Source organism: Alnus glutinosa, chromosome 3 (assembly GCF_958979055.1).
Source record: "Alnus glutinosa chromosome 3, dhAlnGlut1.1, whole genome shotgun sequence".
Taxonomy (NCBI): Eukaryota; Viridiplantae; Streptophyta; class Magnoliopsida; order Fagales; family Betulaceae; genus Alnus; species Alnus glutinosa.
Genome location: NC_084888.1, coordinates 14,846,581 through 14,862,682, shown reverse-complemented (window position 1 = coordinate 14,862,682; position 16,102 = coordinate 14,846,581). Strand labels below are relative to the sequence as shown.

The 16,102-nt window shown below is 42.3% G+C and overlaps 1 protein-coding gene across 2 annotated transcripts in view; it reads right to left on the bottom strand.

Moving 5' to 3' along the window:
- The window catches only part of LOC133863609 (nuclear pore complex protein NUP107), a 47,761-nt gene that overhangs the window by 18,631 nt on the left and 13,028 nt on the right, over nucleotides 1-16,102 (bottom strand). For both annotated transcript variants that reach the window (XM_062299638.1, XM_062299639.1), the window contains 3 exons: nucleotides 895-1,053; nucleotides 443-535; nucleotides 195-365 (listed from right to left, as the gene is read on the bottom strand). In XM_062299638.1, the coding sequence (XP_062155622.1) occupies nucleotides 195-365; nucleotides 443-535; nucleotides 895-1,053 (423 nt within the window). The remainder of the gene's footprint in view (nucleotides 1-194; nucleotides 366-442; nucleotides 536-894; nucleotides 1,054-16,102) is intronic.

Here is a 16,102-nt window from a genome sequence, read left to right as displayed (position 1 = left end):
CTTCCCCAGCAAAATGTTTGTAGTTCCATTTCAAACTCTCAAAAAAGATGCCGGGGAATGTTACCTCTAAAAGAAACTAGAGCCAAAAATATAATCTTATGAAGAGAAATAGAGCACAGAAATCAGAATCAAACATGTATCGGCATGACGTGAAAATGCAAGAAATTTCTCTGATGGGGTCCTTTCAACCCTACCTCTGATGCACAATAGGAAGCCCATTTCCAAAGACGCCATTGGTGACCTGGGCCACTTTCCAGTTCAATGGCTTGCAAAATTCTATTCTTTTTTCCATTCTTCACCAGCGCTTCAACAGAAGGAGAAAGGTCCAACCCTCCAAATGGGCACAATGTTGCAGCTCTCCATGGCTTCCAAATGTTAACATGTATGAGAACAGCACCTAGAAGCATAAACCATAACCTAATTAATCAAGATGACTGATTACCTGCCCAGCAGACCGGCAAAGATCACATGCCTCTTCCAGTCTTCCAGCCCTTAAAAGCGTCCAGACATCTTCTAAAAGAGATTCATCTTGTTTCTGTTTAGCTAAGACTGTTATTGGCGCATTTAAGGAAAATAAATACACTTTCAGACTTGTATGTTTCAAATACTTTCTAAGAATTCTGCATTCATGAAAATTGTATTAAGATAATAACTACTGTCAGTGTAGACACCAGAATTCAGAATTGTCATGTGCCCTACAGAAAGATCACACAAGGTCTATTATGCAATTCCTAACGCAATTTCCATAGTATCATTCAAACATATTCGTATTTGCATTCAATAAATTGTGAAGGAAATAAAATTTAAATGTAAGCATAGCTAGCATTGGAAGATGACAGTGTAGAGTGTAAACAGGTTTTACAGATATTCGAAATATGATCACATAGAGAGTACTTTGTCATCAGGTAGCTGATGAGCATGTTCGCGTGTTGGAGCATCAAAATCCAAGTGATGAACTGTATTTGTATTGGAGGCTCCTTTCTTAAGATACCGTTGAGTATTACGCCAAACACCAGAGCTGGGGAGATAGGTACCAACATGAGATCCTCGCACCTGCAAATATTGATTAATTTCCATGTCATACAAAAACTACGTACTCTTAGTGAAAAAAATCAATGCGACAATTGTGAAGCTTTATAATCATATTCTTTTTTTTTTAATAAGTAATAGGAATTTTATGAAGAAAACAAAGGCACACTCTCTTTACCACAGAAAAGTGGAAACACATACCATTATCCCATCATACTAACTAAAAGATTTGCATTTTAAAAAAAGAACAGAAAATCCACCCTTCATTTCTGATGTTGACCAGTTTGCTAGTAATTTCATTGAGAAGTTTGAAAGGGAGTTTGATCAATCAAAAGTCAAGGCTCAATCGATCAAAAGGATGAGATGTTGCTTAGTACTAATTCCCAAGAGCCTCAATCGCTAGTTCGATTGACAAAGCGATGAGATCTGTTCAATAGTAATTCAGAGAGCTTCGATCGCTAGTTTGATCATTGTTTGATCGATCTAAAATGCGATGTTTAGTTTAATTGATTGAAATTAATGTTCGATTGATCGATTCTGCAATAAGGGTAGTTTCGCATATGTGAGTTGGAGACAAAAGTCAAGGGCTCTTTCGTTGAGAGAGGGAGACAACAATATGAAGTTCTTTCATCGTTTGGCAAATTCACATAGGAGAAATAATTCGGCTGAATCCTTAATGGTTGATGGGAATATGATTGACGATTCAGTAGTAATAAAGGATCACATTGTAAACTTCTATAAACAATTATATTCTGAACAGTATATGTGGAGACCAAAGATGGATGACCTTTCATTTCTTTCAATTGATGATGGGGAGAGAACTTGGCTGGAAAGAGAATTTGACAAAATTGAAGTAATGGAGGTGGTGAGAAACTATAATGGAGATTACGCGCCAAGACCTGATGGATTTTCCATGGCTTTTTTCCAGAAATGTTTGGAGGTTTTAAAAGAGGATATTAAGGTGGTGTTTAAGGAGTTCCATAGACGTGGAAAATTCGAGAAGAGTTTTAATGCTACATTTGTTTCTCTTATTCCTAAGAAAGCTTGGGCAGAGAAGATTAAGGATTTTCGTCCTATCAATTAGTGGGTGGGGTGTACAAAATCATTTTAAAAGTTATGGTAAATAGGTTGAAGTGGGTATTGCTAATTATGTGAGATATGAGGTTGGGGGGCCATATGGCATGGGCGTGTGGAAATGTATAAGGAGGGCATGGGACAATTTTGCTAATTATGTGAGATATGAGGTAGGAGATGGATCTCATGTGTTGTTTAGGCAAGATGTTTGGTGTGGGGCGCAACCTTTCAAGGTCTCATTTCTGGAATTATTCACAATTGCTTGTGGTAAGGATGCGTGGGTGGCGGATGATATGCAGCTAGATAATGGAAACATTCATTGGAATATTATATTTACTAGAATGGTGCATGATTGAGAGGCGGAAGTGGTTTCTGGGTTCTTTGAGATGTTTCATTCTCAAAGAGTAAGGCATGGAGGCGAGGATACAATTTGTTGGATTCCATCTAAAAGGAAAAGATTTGAAGTTAAGTCGTATTATCAGGTATTATCTAATAATGTAAGGTTCAATCTCCCTTGGAAGAGTAATTGGAAAGTTAAGGCGCTCTCGAGAGTAGCAATCTTTGTTTGAACTGTGGTTTTAGGGAAAACCTTAACTTTGGATAATTTACGAAAGAGGAATGTTATTGAAATGGAGTGATATGGAGAGTCTATTGATCATTTATTCCTTCATTGCGAATTTGCAACTTAATTGTGGACTCTGATTCTTCAGTTGTTTGTTGTTGATTGGGTTATGCCTCGAAGGGTGAGTGATTTGTTGGGAAGTTGGAGGGAACAATTGGGAACTCGTCATACTTTGCAAATCTAGAGGTTGGCTCCTTTGTGTTTAATGTGGTGTCTTTGGAGAGAGTGGAAAACAAGGAGTTTTGAAGATCGTGAGAGTGGTTTGCTAGAGATAAAGAAGATGATGCTACAATCCCTATATACATGAAAAGCGGCCTGGAAAAGTGTGAATGTCTCTAATTTTTATGAGTTTTTGGAGTTATGTGTTTCCTTTTCTATATTTTAGGAATTCTCTTGTATACTCCCTATGTACTAAGGTTGCGCCCCTTTGCGCTTTGATTGAATAAACATTACTTATAAAAAAAAAGGATGGTTTCGTATTTTGTTTTCCATGGCTGCGACCCTACTTCTATTTAAGCTCAAAAAAGGACGGTCTGGCCACTAGACTTTGTATTTTTCAGTTTTCTCAATAAGAAACACTCAAAGAATGATTTTTCTTTAGCTTTTCTGCAATTCCTTGATTTGATTTATGGAAAAGTTGTGAATTATTGTGCTCGTAGATTCAGCTTCCCACTACGCCACATTGCATAAGTTGGTATCAGAGCCCATGTTTATTTGCTACCATGGCACGTGGAAGAAGACATTCATGCAACTATTGGCGATGTGTATGAACGCAATGAGACGCACATGATGAGCAACTGATGACACGTTTCCAGCGATTAGAGGAGCAATTTGATCGGATTGGTGACCAATTTGAGCGGTTTGGAGACCAGATGGATGCACTAACTGAACAATTTGCTGCCATGGGCATTGCTAATGAGCGTCGGTATCAGAGCCTGGGTTTCCTTGCTACCATGGCACGCAGAAGAGCACGTGGAAGAAGACATGCATGCAACTATTGGCGATATGTGTGAACGCAATGAGATAGCACATGATGAGCAACTGACAACACGTTTCCAGCAATTAGAGGAGCAATTTTATCGGATTGGTGACCAATTTGAGCAGTTTGGAGACCGGATGGATGCACTAACTAAACAATTTGCCGCCATGGGAATTGCTAACGAGCGTCGCCGTCAACCAAATCCGCATTTTGCGAAGGAGGATGATGAGTTAAGCATTGAGGATGAGCCCATTAATACGTTTGCAAAGCATAGAGCGAGGAGGGATCATCCTTTGGTTCCAAACAAAGCTGTCAAATGGGAGGCGAGGTTCAAACTTGACCTTCCAAAGTTTCAATGTTACTTGCAACCTGAACAAATTCTGGATTAGGTAGCCGCTGTGGAGGAAATCTTGGATTTCAAGGATGTCCCTAATGATAGGGGAGTTCATTTGATGGCAACCAAATTAAGGGGGGAGAACCATTGTGTGGTGGCAGCAGTTGAAAGACCAAGATCAATAGTTGGGAGAAATTGTTGAAATACATAAGAGTACCATTCTTGCCCCCACAATTATGTGAGAACGATGTATCAACAACTTCAAAATCTCAAGCAAGGGACATGTTCTATGGATGATTACACTGTGGAATTCTATAGATTGGCAGCACGCATTGATCTTGTAGAGTTGGATGATCAATTGGTTTCGAGATACATTGAACATATGAGACAACAATTTCAGGATGTTTTCAATTTCTTTGACCCTAGTAATGTATCTAAAGCCCACCAGAGGGCCTTGCATTTGGAGAAGACGGTGTCTAGAAGGCCATTGGGAGTAGTAGGAGAGAATATTGGAGGTAGTAATTACCCAATCCCACACCCCCTGTACGCAATGTTGTTCCACCACCTACACAAAATAGAGGGCAAGCAAATGTGCAGCCTAACAAGCAGCTTTGACTAGTGCCCCAACATGTTTTTAAAATGCGTTGAACCTGGACATAGATGGTTTATTGTAGAAAGGGTGATCGCTATGGTAAGGGGTTGTTTATTGAATCCGGCGAGTCAGTTGAAGATGTTGTGGGTGATACTAATCAGAGTCCTGAGTATGATGTTGGAGGGGAAGGTAAGAAGGAGCTTATCCAGGGTGATGAGGGTCCCTTGTTGATTGTTAGGAGAGCATGTTTTACACCCCATAAATCTGAAAGGGATGATTGGGGTCGTAATATCTTCCAGTCTATTTGTACTATTGGGGGTAAGGTATGCAGGTTTGAGATTGACTCAGGGAGTTGTGAAAACATAGTGTCAAAAGAGGCCATGCAAAAGTTGGGGTTGGAGCAAGCACTCCAATCCTTACTGTTTGGCGTGACTAAAGAAAGGAAACGAGATAACAATCTCTAAATGTTGTTTAATGTCCTTTTCTATTGGAACAAAGTATAGGGATAAGGTATGGTGTGATGTGCTTGCTATGGATGTTTGTCATCGTTTGTTGGGTAGACTGTGGCAATATGACAGGGCAACTATTCATGATGGGAAAAACACCTATAACTTCGTGTTTGACAAGGTAAAGATTGTACTCCTACTGAAAAAGGAGGTTGAGCCCAAACCCTCTAAGGAGGAAGGTAAAAAATAAATCTCTTGGCAAGGAAAGAGTTTGTGGATGAGATGTTTTCTGGGCTGGTGTTTGTGTTGTTGGGAAAGGAGAGTAGTAAGGGAGGACTCTTACGCAAGCCGGTGAGAAGTTTGTTGGAGGAGTTTTTTTGTGCTTCCTAAGGATCTACCAGATGGGTTACCACATTTGAGAGACATACAGCATCAGATTGATTTGGTGCCTGGTTCTAATCTTCTAATCAGCTGCATTACTGTATGAGCCCTAAGGAGTATGAACTGAGGCATCGAGTAGAGACCTTATTATCTAAAGGTCACATCAAGTAGAGTCTTAGCCCATGTGCAGTGCTAGCTTTGCTTATGCCAAAGGATGGGTCGTGGAGAATGTGTGTGGAAAGTTGAGCCATCAACAAGACCACAGTCAGGTATAGATTTCCAAGTCCCTGGTTGGATGACTTGTTGGACCAGTTGAGTGGTGCCATTGTGTTTACAAAGCTGGATTTGAAGAGTGGGTATCATCAAATTCGAATCTATCGTGGTTGTTAAGATGCATGAAGGGTTGTATGAATGGTTAGTGATGTCATTTGGGTTGTCTAGTGCCCCTATCACATTCATGAGGGTGATAAACCAGATTTTCCACCCATTCATTGGCAGGTTTGTCATGGTTGACAGTGATGATATTCTGATTCATAGTGCTGACATTGGTGTGCATCTTCGAGTTTGCGAGAGGTGCTCATAGTTTTGTGCAAGGAGAAGCTCTTTGCTGCCAAGGCCAAATGTTCTTTCATGAAAGATGCAGTCTATTCTTGGGTTACATGGTGTCAAAGGAATGTCTTTCAGTGGATGAGTCAAAGGTTGCAGCTGTCGAGTAATGGCCATTACCTACTATAGTTCATGAGGTGCATAGTTTCCATGGGTTGGTATCGTTCTATCGGCATTTCATCCATAACTTCAGCACTATCATGGCACCGATCACAGATTGTATGAGAGCTGAAAAGTTTTCATGGACTGATGAGGCGACTACAACATTCAAGTTGATCAAAGAAAAGTTGACTACCTCTTTTGTACTTGCATTGTCAGATTTTTCTCAACCATTCAAGTTACAGTGTGACGCTTCCAATGATGGGATTGGAGTTGTTCTTAGCCAAGGTAGGCATGTGGCTTGCTTCTGTGAGAAGTTGAGTGGTTCTAAGCTCAATTATAGTATGTATGATGTGGAGTTCTATGCGGTGGTCTAGGCCTTGAAACATTGGAGTTCCTACTTGGCACACAATGAGTTCATCTTATACTCAGATCATGAGGCATTGAAGCATCTTCATAGCACGGATAAACTATTATCCCGACATGCAATTTGGGCAGCATACATTCAGCAATTTTCCTTTGTCGTCAAGCATAAGTCTAGAGTCTTAAATAAAGTGGCAAATGCACTTAGCAGGAAGGCATCTTTGTTGGCTACCATGGGGACTAAGGTACTCAGGTTTGATTCATTTAGAGAATCAGTATCTACTGACCCATATTTTAGTCCCAATGTGATTAATTTGGCAACAGGATAGCGGGAGGACTATGTCATGCACGATGGATTTCTTTTCAAATGAAATCAATTATATGTTCCTGAGGGTAATCATCGCTTGAAGATTATTCAAGAGCTACATAATGAAGGTTGGGACGTGTCAAAATTTTGAAGCTCGTGTTGGCTCAATTTTACTGGCCTAGCATGATGAAGTTGCTAAATTTGTGAGGGGTTGTCGGATTTGCCACCTGTTCAAGGGTATAGCTACTAATGCAGGATTGTATATGCCACTTCCTACTCCTTATCAGCCTTGGACTAATGTGAGCATGGACTTTGTTTTGGGGTTGCCAAGGACACAACGAGTAATGACTCTTATCTTTGTTGTGATGAATCGGTTCTAGAAATGGCTCACTTGATTGCTTGTAAGAAGACTTCAGATGCAGTCAACGCGACTCAGCTGTATTTTCGTGAAGTCTATTGTCTTCATGGATTGCCATTATCTATTATTTCTGATCGGAATACTAGGTTTCTTAATCACTTCTGGAGGTGTTTGTGGCGATTATCAAATATCAAGCTTGACTTTAGTAGTGTTCATCATCCTCAAACTAGCGGGTAGACAAAGGTTGTCAACAGTTCCTTGGGAGATTTGATTCTTGATTTGGTGGGTAATCATCTCAAGTCTTAGGACCAGAAGTTATTTCAGGCAGAGTTTGCTAGATTTAGCATGTTCTTTGTTGTTTATGGGAATAATCCTCGTGCACCATTAGATTTGGCTCATGTCTTGATTTGAAGCGGGTTGGCACTAAGGTAGAAGACTTGATTGCTCAAGTTCAAGAGGTTCATAAGGCTATTGTTCAGCATTTGCAAGATTCTTTTTTATATATATAAATAATTCAATCTCATTAAAAAAGCATAAATGAGCACAACCCTAGTACATAAGAAGTATATAAGAAAAACCTAATATGGAGAAAAAAGGACAAAAATCCAAAAACACGAGAAAACAAGAAAATGGCAAACTATTGAATGTTGATATCCACGTGTAAAGGGATTTAAACATAATATTTTTCAGCTGTAACACCAAAATCTCTCCATCTTCAAAACTCTTTGCATTTTGTTCTCTCCATACACACCACATTAAACACAAAGGAGTCAACTTCCAAACTTCCAAAACATTATTTCCCACCTATCCTCTCCGATAGGGGTGTATGATAGGTTTAAAATGTTTTGGATCCATTTAAACTAATGGGTGGTGCATTTTGGGCTGATGAGAAATGAGAAAGTTATTCATGTACAAAATTTACTTATCTCCACCTCCCAACATCCCCATCATATCTTTTGTACCTATCACATTTGCTTCATCAAGCTTTTGTAAGACATCCATGCCACAAATCTGGTTCTGCATGTGCTTTAGATTCATATTTCGTGATCGGGCAGAAATCCTAACCCCTTTCATTTTGCTCCATACTTCAGCAAGGCGCTTGTACACTTCAACATCTCCATTACTTCTCTAACATGACAACCAGAACCTCGTGCTATCATGCATTTTAAATTAAGTTAATTAAAAAATAACTGCAATAGCAATGAAAGGCCTGGTTCATTCCCCTGGAAAAGCATTTGGAAGGTAAAGGCCCCTCTGCGCATTGCTTTCTTCTAATGGACCACAGTTCTGGATAGAATCCTCGTGGTGGACAATCTTAAAAGGTGAGGGTTTCAGCTAATTAATCGAAGTTGCCTTTGTAAGAAGGATGAGGAACTTATTAATCATCTTTTCTTAGAAGGCGAGGGTTTCAACTGATTAATCGATGTTGCCTTTGTAAGAAGGATAAGGAAACTATTAATCATCTTTTCCTCCATTGTAAGTTTTCTATGAATATCTGGCACTTAGTGCTTATTAGCTTTGGGGTCTCTTGAGTCACACCTCGTACCGTGCCTCAACTGCTCCATTGTTAGAAATTCCTTGGACATGGACATCCTAGAGAAGCTATCTGGAAAGTTATTCCAGCCCTCATAATGTGGAGCATTTTGAGAGAAAGGAACCGTCGAATCTTTGAGGATAGTGAGTCCAATGTGCTACTTCTTAAATCTTCCTTCCTGCGATCTCTCCTGAATTGGGCTCTTACTCATGTTCCTACCATCTCTTCAGGGAATTTGGTAGATCTGATTTTTTTTCTAGATTGTAACAACAGCTGGTTCTTGGTGCTCTTGTTTCTCTTGTATAGCAGCTAGTTCTTTGGTGCTCTTGTTTTCTTATATACTCTTCATGTACGAGGATTTTCCGCCTTCTTCAATTAAACTTATTATTATTCATCATAAAAAATAACTGAAATGGTACAACAATTTATGGCAAAAAAAAAAATAAGAGTTTTGAACTCTTATCAAAAACGGTTACCGATTAATAACCGCTGGTTGCGATTAACAACTAACCGTCCTAGCGGTTGCGGTTGTGGTTATCTAAAAATGAATAACCGCCTAAACCGGCTGCGGTTAGGAGAGAATAACCGCAACCGCAACTGGTTGCACACCCCTACTCCGACTCACCAACAATTCTCTCATCCTTCTAGGCATAACCTAATCAAAACCAACCAAATGGAAAAGCGAACTCCATAAGTCTCTTGCTATTTCACAATAAAGCAAAAGGTGATCAATTGACTCCCCACTCTTCTTGCACATACAACATCAACCACCACTATGACGTTCCACTTCCTCAAGTTATCCATACTAAAGATTTCCCTTAATGCCACCGTCCACACAAAGAACGTCACTTTCCAGATACTCTATTAAGGAAAAGGGGAACTTGCAAGAATGGATAACACATGATAGTAGGACTTCACTTCTAACTTTCTCCTTTGGGAATGGATCCAACAAATTCTGTCTTCTCCTCCTTGCCTTACTCACTTCCACCACCCAATCATGCACTGGTCTAGTAAAGAATACATTCCATTGAAGTTTTCCATTTCAAAACTAAATATGATTCGCCACCTACACATCTTTACAATGTGCACTACTAAACAAGTCCGAAAAAAAATCTTCAAAGAGTTGTTCCCCACACCATAAATCATGCCAAAACCTAACTTTGAAAAACTCCCCGCCTCTTCCTTATATATTTCCACGCTCCCACTCTAAAGCACCCCGCAACCTCCCTAGAACGCCAACCTCCCCTCAAATTATCATACCTAGTTTCCACCACCAATCTCCATAAAGCCTCCCTATCCATAGGGCAACACCATAACCATTTTCCCAAAAGATCTCGATTAAACTGAATCATAATTTTTACCCCCAAACCTCCTGATTTTATCGAAGTACAAATTTTTGATCAATTCACTAAATGGTACTTAAACTCATCCCCAAGTCCACACCATAAATAAAAAAATTAAAAAAAAAATCCTTTAAAGCTTTTAAACCTGTTAACCACGCCTATGGGAATAGGGAAGAGAGACAAATAATACGTCAACAAATTAGAAATAGTGCTTTTTATCAAAGTCAACCTACCTCCCTTAGACAAATTAAGCCTCTTCCAACCAGCCAAAGATGTTCCTTTTTTTTTAATAATGTCATTCCAAAAAGATGTAGCCAGGGTGTCTGCCGGTAGGTATTGTGTCTAGGTGGTCTTCTTCGCCGGTCTTTATGTGTTCATTCTCTGGGTTGGTCTTCTGAGTTCGGGAGTGTCTGTGATGGAAAGGAACTTCCCAGTGGAGTCGAAGTCCTTTTCTATCTCGGTTTTGGAGGGGGCTTCGACTATGCGGGTGGAGGAGAAGAGAAAAAACTTCTTCGGCGTGATCATCTTGAGCACCCAGTGCTCCGATTGGCTAGCGTCGACGTTGGAGACTCTCTTGGATTTCCCTGAAGTTCAAGATTTCGTCAAATCCTCCAAGGAAGGGTCTAAACTTGTGATTGCCCGTAGAGGTGAAAATAAAGCTGGCCGGTTCTTAGAGGCGGCAGTCTATGGGTTGGGTGGTCGAAAAGGTTTCATTCTGATCCCTGAGGGTCGCAGAGGATGGGTTTGGCATAAGTTTTCCAGCGAGTTGAGATTGGTTTCTACTTCTCTCTCAGCCTCAATGGATCGTGGGATCATCTCCTCAAATGCGTCGGTTAAGCAGAAGGGGCCGTCATATGCTGTAGTGCTTAGGTCGGCTTTGGATTCTGTTGCGAAGGAGTTGACCTTTGAGGGTGGTCATCTCCCAAGGTTGAGGGCTCCACTGGCTGAACCGCGTGCCCTTGATCTTTTTCCGGCGCTAAGGAGTGTTGTCCCTGAGGTTCCGAGAACGGCAGTGGACTGTTCAATTTTGGAGTTCCCTCTGGCTGATTCATTGGTCATGGACAAATCTCGTTCTCCGCCGGGCAAGCAACAAGCTCCAGTTCGCTGCTATCCGTCTAATCCCACAGATTTGGGTTCGTTGCTTTATCCGTTGGGTAAGAGGAAGAAGTCTCATGCTTCTCACTCTATCCGAGGCGCAATTCCAGGTAATTTGAATTCAAATTTGCATACGTGGTTCCAGATGTTTCTCGGTTATAACTTAGCTATGAGCCAGACTATTGGGAAGATTTTGGGCCGTGCTGCTGGACCCAGTTCGGGCCCTAAGCGCAGCAGGGTTAGGTTGGGACGGTTCTAGCCGAAACCCAAACCTTTAGCTTCTCTCCAGCCGGATTTTACAGAGATTGCGGGTCCGGCACCGTCGACTTTCTCCTGGGTATTCTTCTCAGCAGGAGTCCATGTCGCCGGTAATTCCAGAGGCGGTTCAAGTTGTGTCTTCTTCGGGAGATGGGTCAAGCTAGGTTCCAGTCTCCAAGTCATTCGGCTTCCCCCCCTCGCCGGCGCCAGAGTTGCTGGTTCCAGTGTCTCTGGCTATTCCTCTGAATCATCTCCCTATGCCGAGCAGTAATGGTGTTGTTTTGGCAGCTCCGGTGGTCCCTCAGTCCTCTCCTGTGGAGTTTTCTCAGCCCTGTTTTGCTCCTCCTTCTCCCTCTCAGGCTGCTAAGTTGGGAGTGAAGCAGTGTTCTTCTCTCCCCGTGTTGTAGGTTTCTAAGCCTTTTCAGGTTTACTATAGGAGGGCTAAAGAACTCAGGGAAGGGCATTCAATGAAATGGAATGATGTGTTACTAGAAGACTCTCTGGTAGCCTCGAAGATGTCTGTCGGCTTTGATAAAAAAGATTTAGGTGCTAAGCCTCCAGAGAAGAAAGCAACAAAGCCTTAGCCTCTAGTGAAGCAAGGTCTATTTAAGAAGGGGTTTCTCAACCCCCGCCCGACTGCATCAGTCACTCCCGTTTCGCCTCAAGAGGTCATCGATGCCGAGGTGGTAGGCTCTTCCTCCCCTCCGAGAGATTGTATCATTCCCTCATCCGTTGAGGAAAATGGTTTTTCCCAATCTCGTGCTTGGCTTATCAGTTTTGATCCCAACGGGGAGATTATGGTCTAGGAGGAGGACATTAATTTTTGAGATGGATTGCCCTTGGATTGGGTGGTAGATGATGATTTTGGGTAGGAGGCCTTGGCTATCAGGGATGCCATGGAAGAAGATTTTCTGCGAAACAAGATGATAGCGCGCCAGAAGTCCAAAGGCAAGAGGTAGCTCCTGAATTTGCAAAGCTCCATCAATTATGGCGACGTTGAAGCTTCTTCTAGGCGTAGGAAAGGCAAGGCTCACATGATGTAGGGTTGTGAGCTTTGGTGGGTTTTGTGGGTTGTTTTGCGGGCCCTTGGTTTTTTTCCTTGCGTTTTTGCTTGGGTTCCTTTGCGGGTTGTTTTTTTGTGTATCTTTCAGGTTCTAGGGTTTAGGTTTTGTGGGTTTTGTTGGGTTGTTGTGGCCCTTGTGGATTAGCTGTGATTGTTCATGTGTACTTAGGGGTGCCTTACGTTTTTTTCTTCAATAAAATTTTGCTTACTTATCCAAAAAAAAAAAAAGTAGCCTTGTAAGAGCATCTCCAGCAGATGCTCTACTTTAGCCAAAAAGTCAAATTTGGCTATTTTTCTCTTTTTCTTCCTCCAGCAGAGTAGTCATCTTAACTTTTTTCTTAACTTCATCAACAGTGAATAGCTACTACTGGCTATTCACTGTTCATCAGTTATCTAATTTTTTATTATATTTTCTCTTTCTCTCACCCTCTCCCTCACTTCAGCTTTTCTTAACCCAAATGCTTGAAGACGCAAACGGTTTCAATAATTCCACATTCTCTCAGATTCAACCAATCGCCACCTCCTTGTTCTTCTTCTTAATAATTCTTCCAGCTTCAGTGCAAGATTTCTCGGAGAGCTTTTGATCCATGGCGTCTCTTAGTTTGACTCATCTCAGGGGCAAGAACTCGGTGCCCGAGTTCGCCAGGACTCGCCTGAGAACGAGCTGGGCTCGGCCCAGGAGAGTTGGGTTCAAGGTGTTTGCGTCGTCGGAGGCTCAGGCTGAGCCCGATCTTGGCGTGACTATCAATGGGTTGCCAGTGTAACTCACACAGCCTGAGGCCATGTAATCAACCTTGTAAGAATTTGTGTTTGTTGTTGTTTTGGCCAGAAGTTAATTGGGTGTGAAATTCTACTGAACCCACCGGCGAGGAGGAGTGACCAAAAAGTGTTTTGGCCGGAAGTTGGTGTTTGGGGGAGATGGGTTGGGGTTGGGGTTGGGGTTGGGGTTGGGGGAGACCGAAGAGTGAGAGGGAGAAGTGAAAAAAAATAAATAAAGAAAGAAAAAGATTAAAAAACAATATTTTAAGAAAATGAAGAGTGGAATAGAGATTATTGTTGGAGTGTTTTTAAGATAGCCAGTGGTTAAAGTAGAGATTTGTACTTTTTGAGTAGTTATTTTAACTCCAACTGTTGAAGATGCTCTAAGAAGTTCCCAAAGGAAGGCCAAAGTACTTCATCGGCAAAGATGCCACTCTACACCCAAGAATACAAGCCAAACCTTCTACATCACCCACATCGCCCATGGGAACTAGCTCGGATTTAGCCAAATTAAACTTTAGCCTTAAAACCGCTTCACAAAATAAGAATAGACACCGTAGATGACGGAATTGTTCACAATTTGCCTCACAAAAGATCAAAGTATCATCCGCAAACAATAAATGCGTCACTATAATCTCTTCATTATTCCTCAACCCTACCTAAAATCCTTATAAGAGTCTCCTATCCACTGTAACAAATATCATCCTACTCAGTGCCTCCATAACCACAAACAATCATGAAGACAACGGATCTCATGTCTTAAATCACGTGAACTACTAAGGAAACCAGGAGAACCATTAATAAGAATGGAGAACCGCACCCTAGAAATACAATGCTCTATCCAATCTCGTCATCTCTCCCAAAGCCACATCGTTCAACAAATATAACAAAAACTCCAAATTAACATGATCATAAGCCTTCTTTAGATCCAAACTATACAACACTCCAAGTTCCCCAGACCTAATCCAACTATCCAGACATTTTTTTTTTTGATAGGTAAGAAAAGATTTATTAAAAAAGCGTAAAGGCGCCCCTTAGTACATAAGAACTATACACAAGAAACAACAAAAGCTAACCCGCAACAACTGACAGAAAACGGAAAAAGAACCCCATAACCCAAGAAAGAAAGCCCAAAAAAACCCACAAAAGAGCCCAACCAGACACGAGAAAAAACCCACAGACCCGAGAGAATACCCACAACCCACCAAAGCACACAACCCTACAACATGCGGGCCTTTCCTTTACTACGCCGAGAGGAGACTAAGGCGTCGGCATAATTTATGTAGCTTTGCAGATTCAGTAGCTCCCTCTTGCCTTTTGACTTTTGGCGTATTATCATCTTCTCTCGCAAAAAATCTTCCTCCATGGCGTCCCGAATAACCAAGGCCTCCTCCTCAAAAGAACCATCCAAAGCCCAATCCAAGGGTAAACCATCCCAATAGTCTTTGTCCTCCTCCCAAACCACAATCTCCCCATTATGATCAAAACCAACAGGCCAATTTGGAGAATGGGAAAATCCATTTCCTTCAGCGGAAAAGGAGATAGGCAACCTCTCGGGGGGGAGGAAGGTCCAACCAACCCGACCTCGACGACCTTCTACGGCGATGTGAAAATAACTGGCACCTTCGGGCGAGGATTGAGAAATCCCGTTCTTAGACCTTGCTTCACTAGAGGCTCTATAACCTTCTTCCCTAGCGGCTCTGCAACCGTAACCTTTTTAACAGCACAGCCAGCAGACATCTTCATGGCTTCTAGGGAATCCGAAAATAGCTCATCATTCCAATTCATAGAATGCCCTTCCCTTAGTTCCTTCGCCCTCTGGTAGTAACACTGAAAAGGCTTAGAAACCACCACAGGGAGGGATGATCGCAACTTCTCACCCAACCTAGCCGCTCCATCAAGAGACGAAGGGGCAAAACCGGGTTGAGAAATCTGAAGTGGCCTCAACGGAATGAACTTAAAGACAGCAGCCGGAGAATGGGCCGGAACTGCCAGAAAATTAGGATCCAGAGCCGGCGATGGAGGAAACCTGAAGACTGTAGAGGCTGGACTTGAAGGAACCGGAGTCACCTGCAATCCACTAGATCCACCCCCGGAAGAAGACAGAAAAGGAGCCATCCCACTAGTTGTCGACGACGAGTGTATCTACCGAAGAGAACACCCCAAAGGGACCAGCAACACTGGACCCACTCCCACTGGGTCAGTCCTCGAACACCTTGTCGACCCACCCCCAGTAAAATGCAACCCCAACAACTCCCCAGAAGCTAATTCCGGTGACATCTCCGGAATGATTCTCGTCGGACGGACAGTTTTGGAGTTTGGCAGAAACCGGCCCAAAAGACAACCTGAGCATTTCCAATCCAAGCCTGGGCCAGTCCTCAAACGCCATGTCGACCCACCCCCAATAAAATGCAGACCCAACATCTTCCCAGAGGCTGACTTCGAACGGGAGGCTCTGGGTCTCGACAAAAACCGGCCCAAGCCAATACCTGTGTTTCCAACCCAGGCCAGACCCGAAAAACTGGCCCATAAACTTCCCAGCAGCTTGGCCCATGGCCAATTTGAAACTGATTACCAGCTGTTTTCACATACGCAAGTTTGAGAATTTGAAATTCAAATTCGAACTTGGGAGAGACTTCTTGCCCAGCGGTCTGTGATTCTGGTCTTTGTCCAGAGGATCCAGCGGGGGAGATTCCAAGGAATAGCAGTCTACCGCCGTTCTCTAGTCTTCCTCTGCAAACCTCCCCACCGGAAGAAAATCACACGACTCCGCCAGCGAATCCCTCAATCTGGAAGGAAGAACCCCCACGTTGGACACCTTCTTCACGGCAGTGATCGGGTTCAACCTCAAAACCTCCGC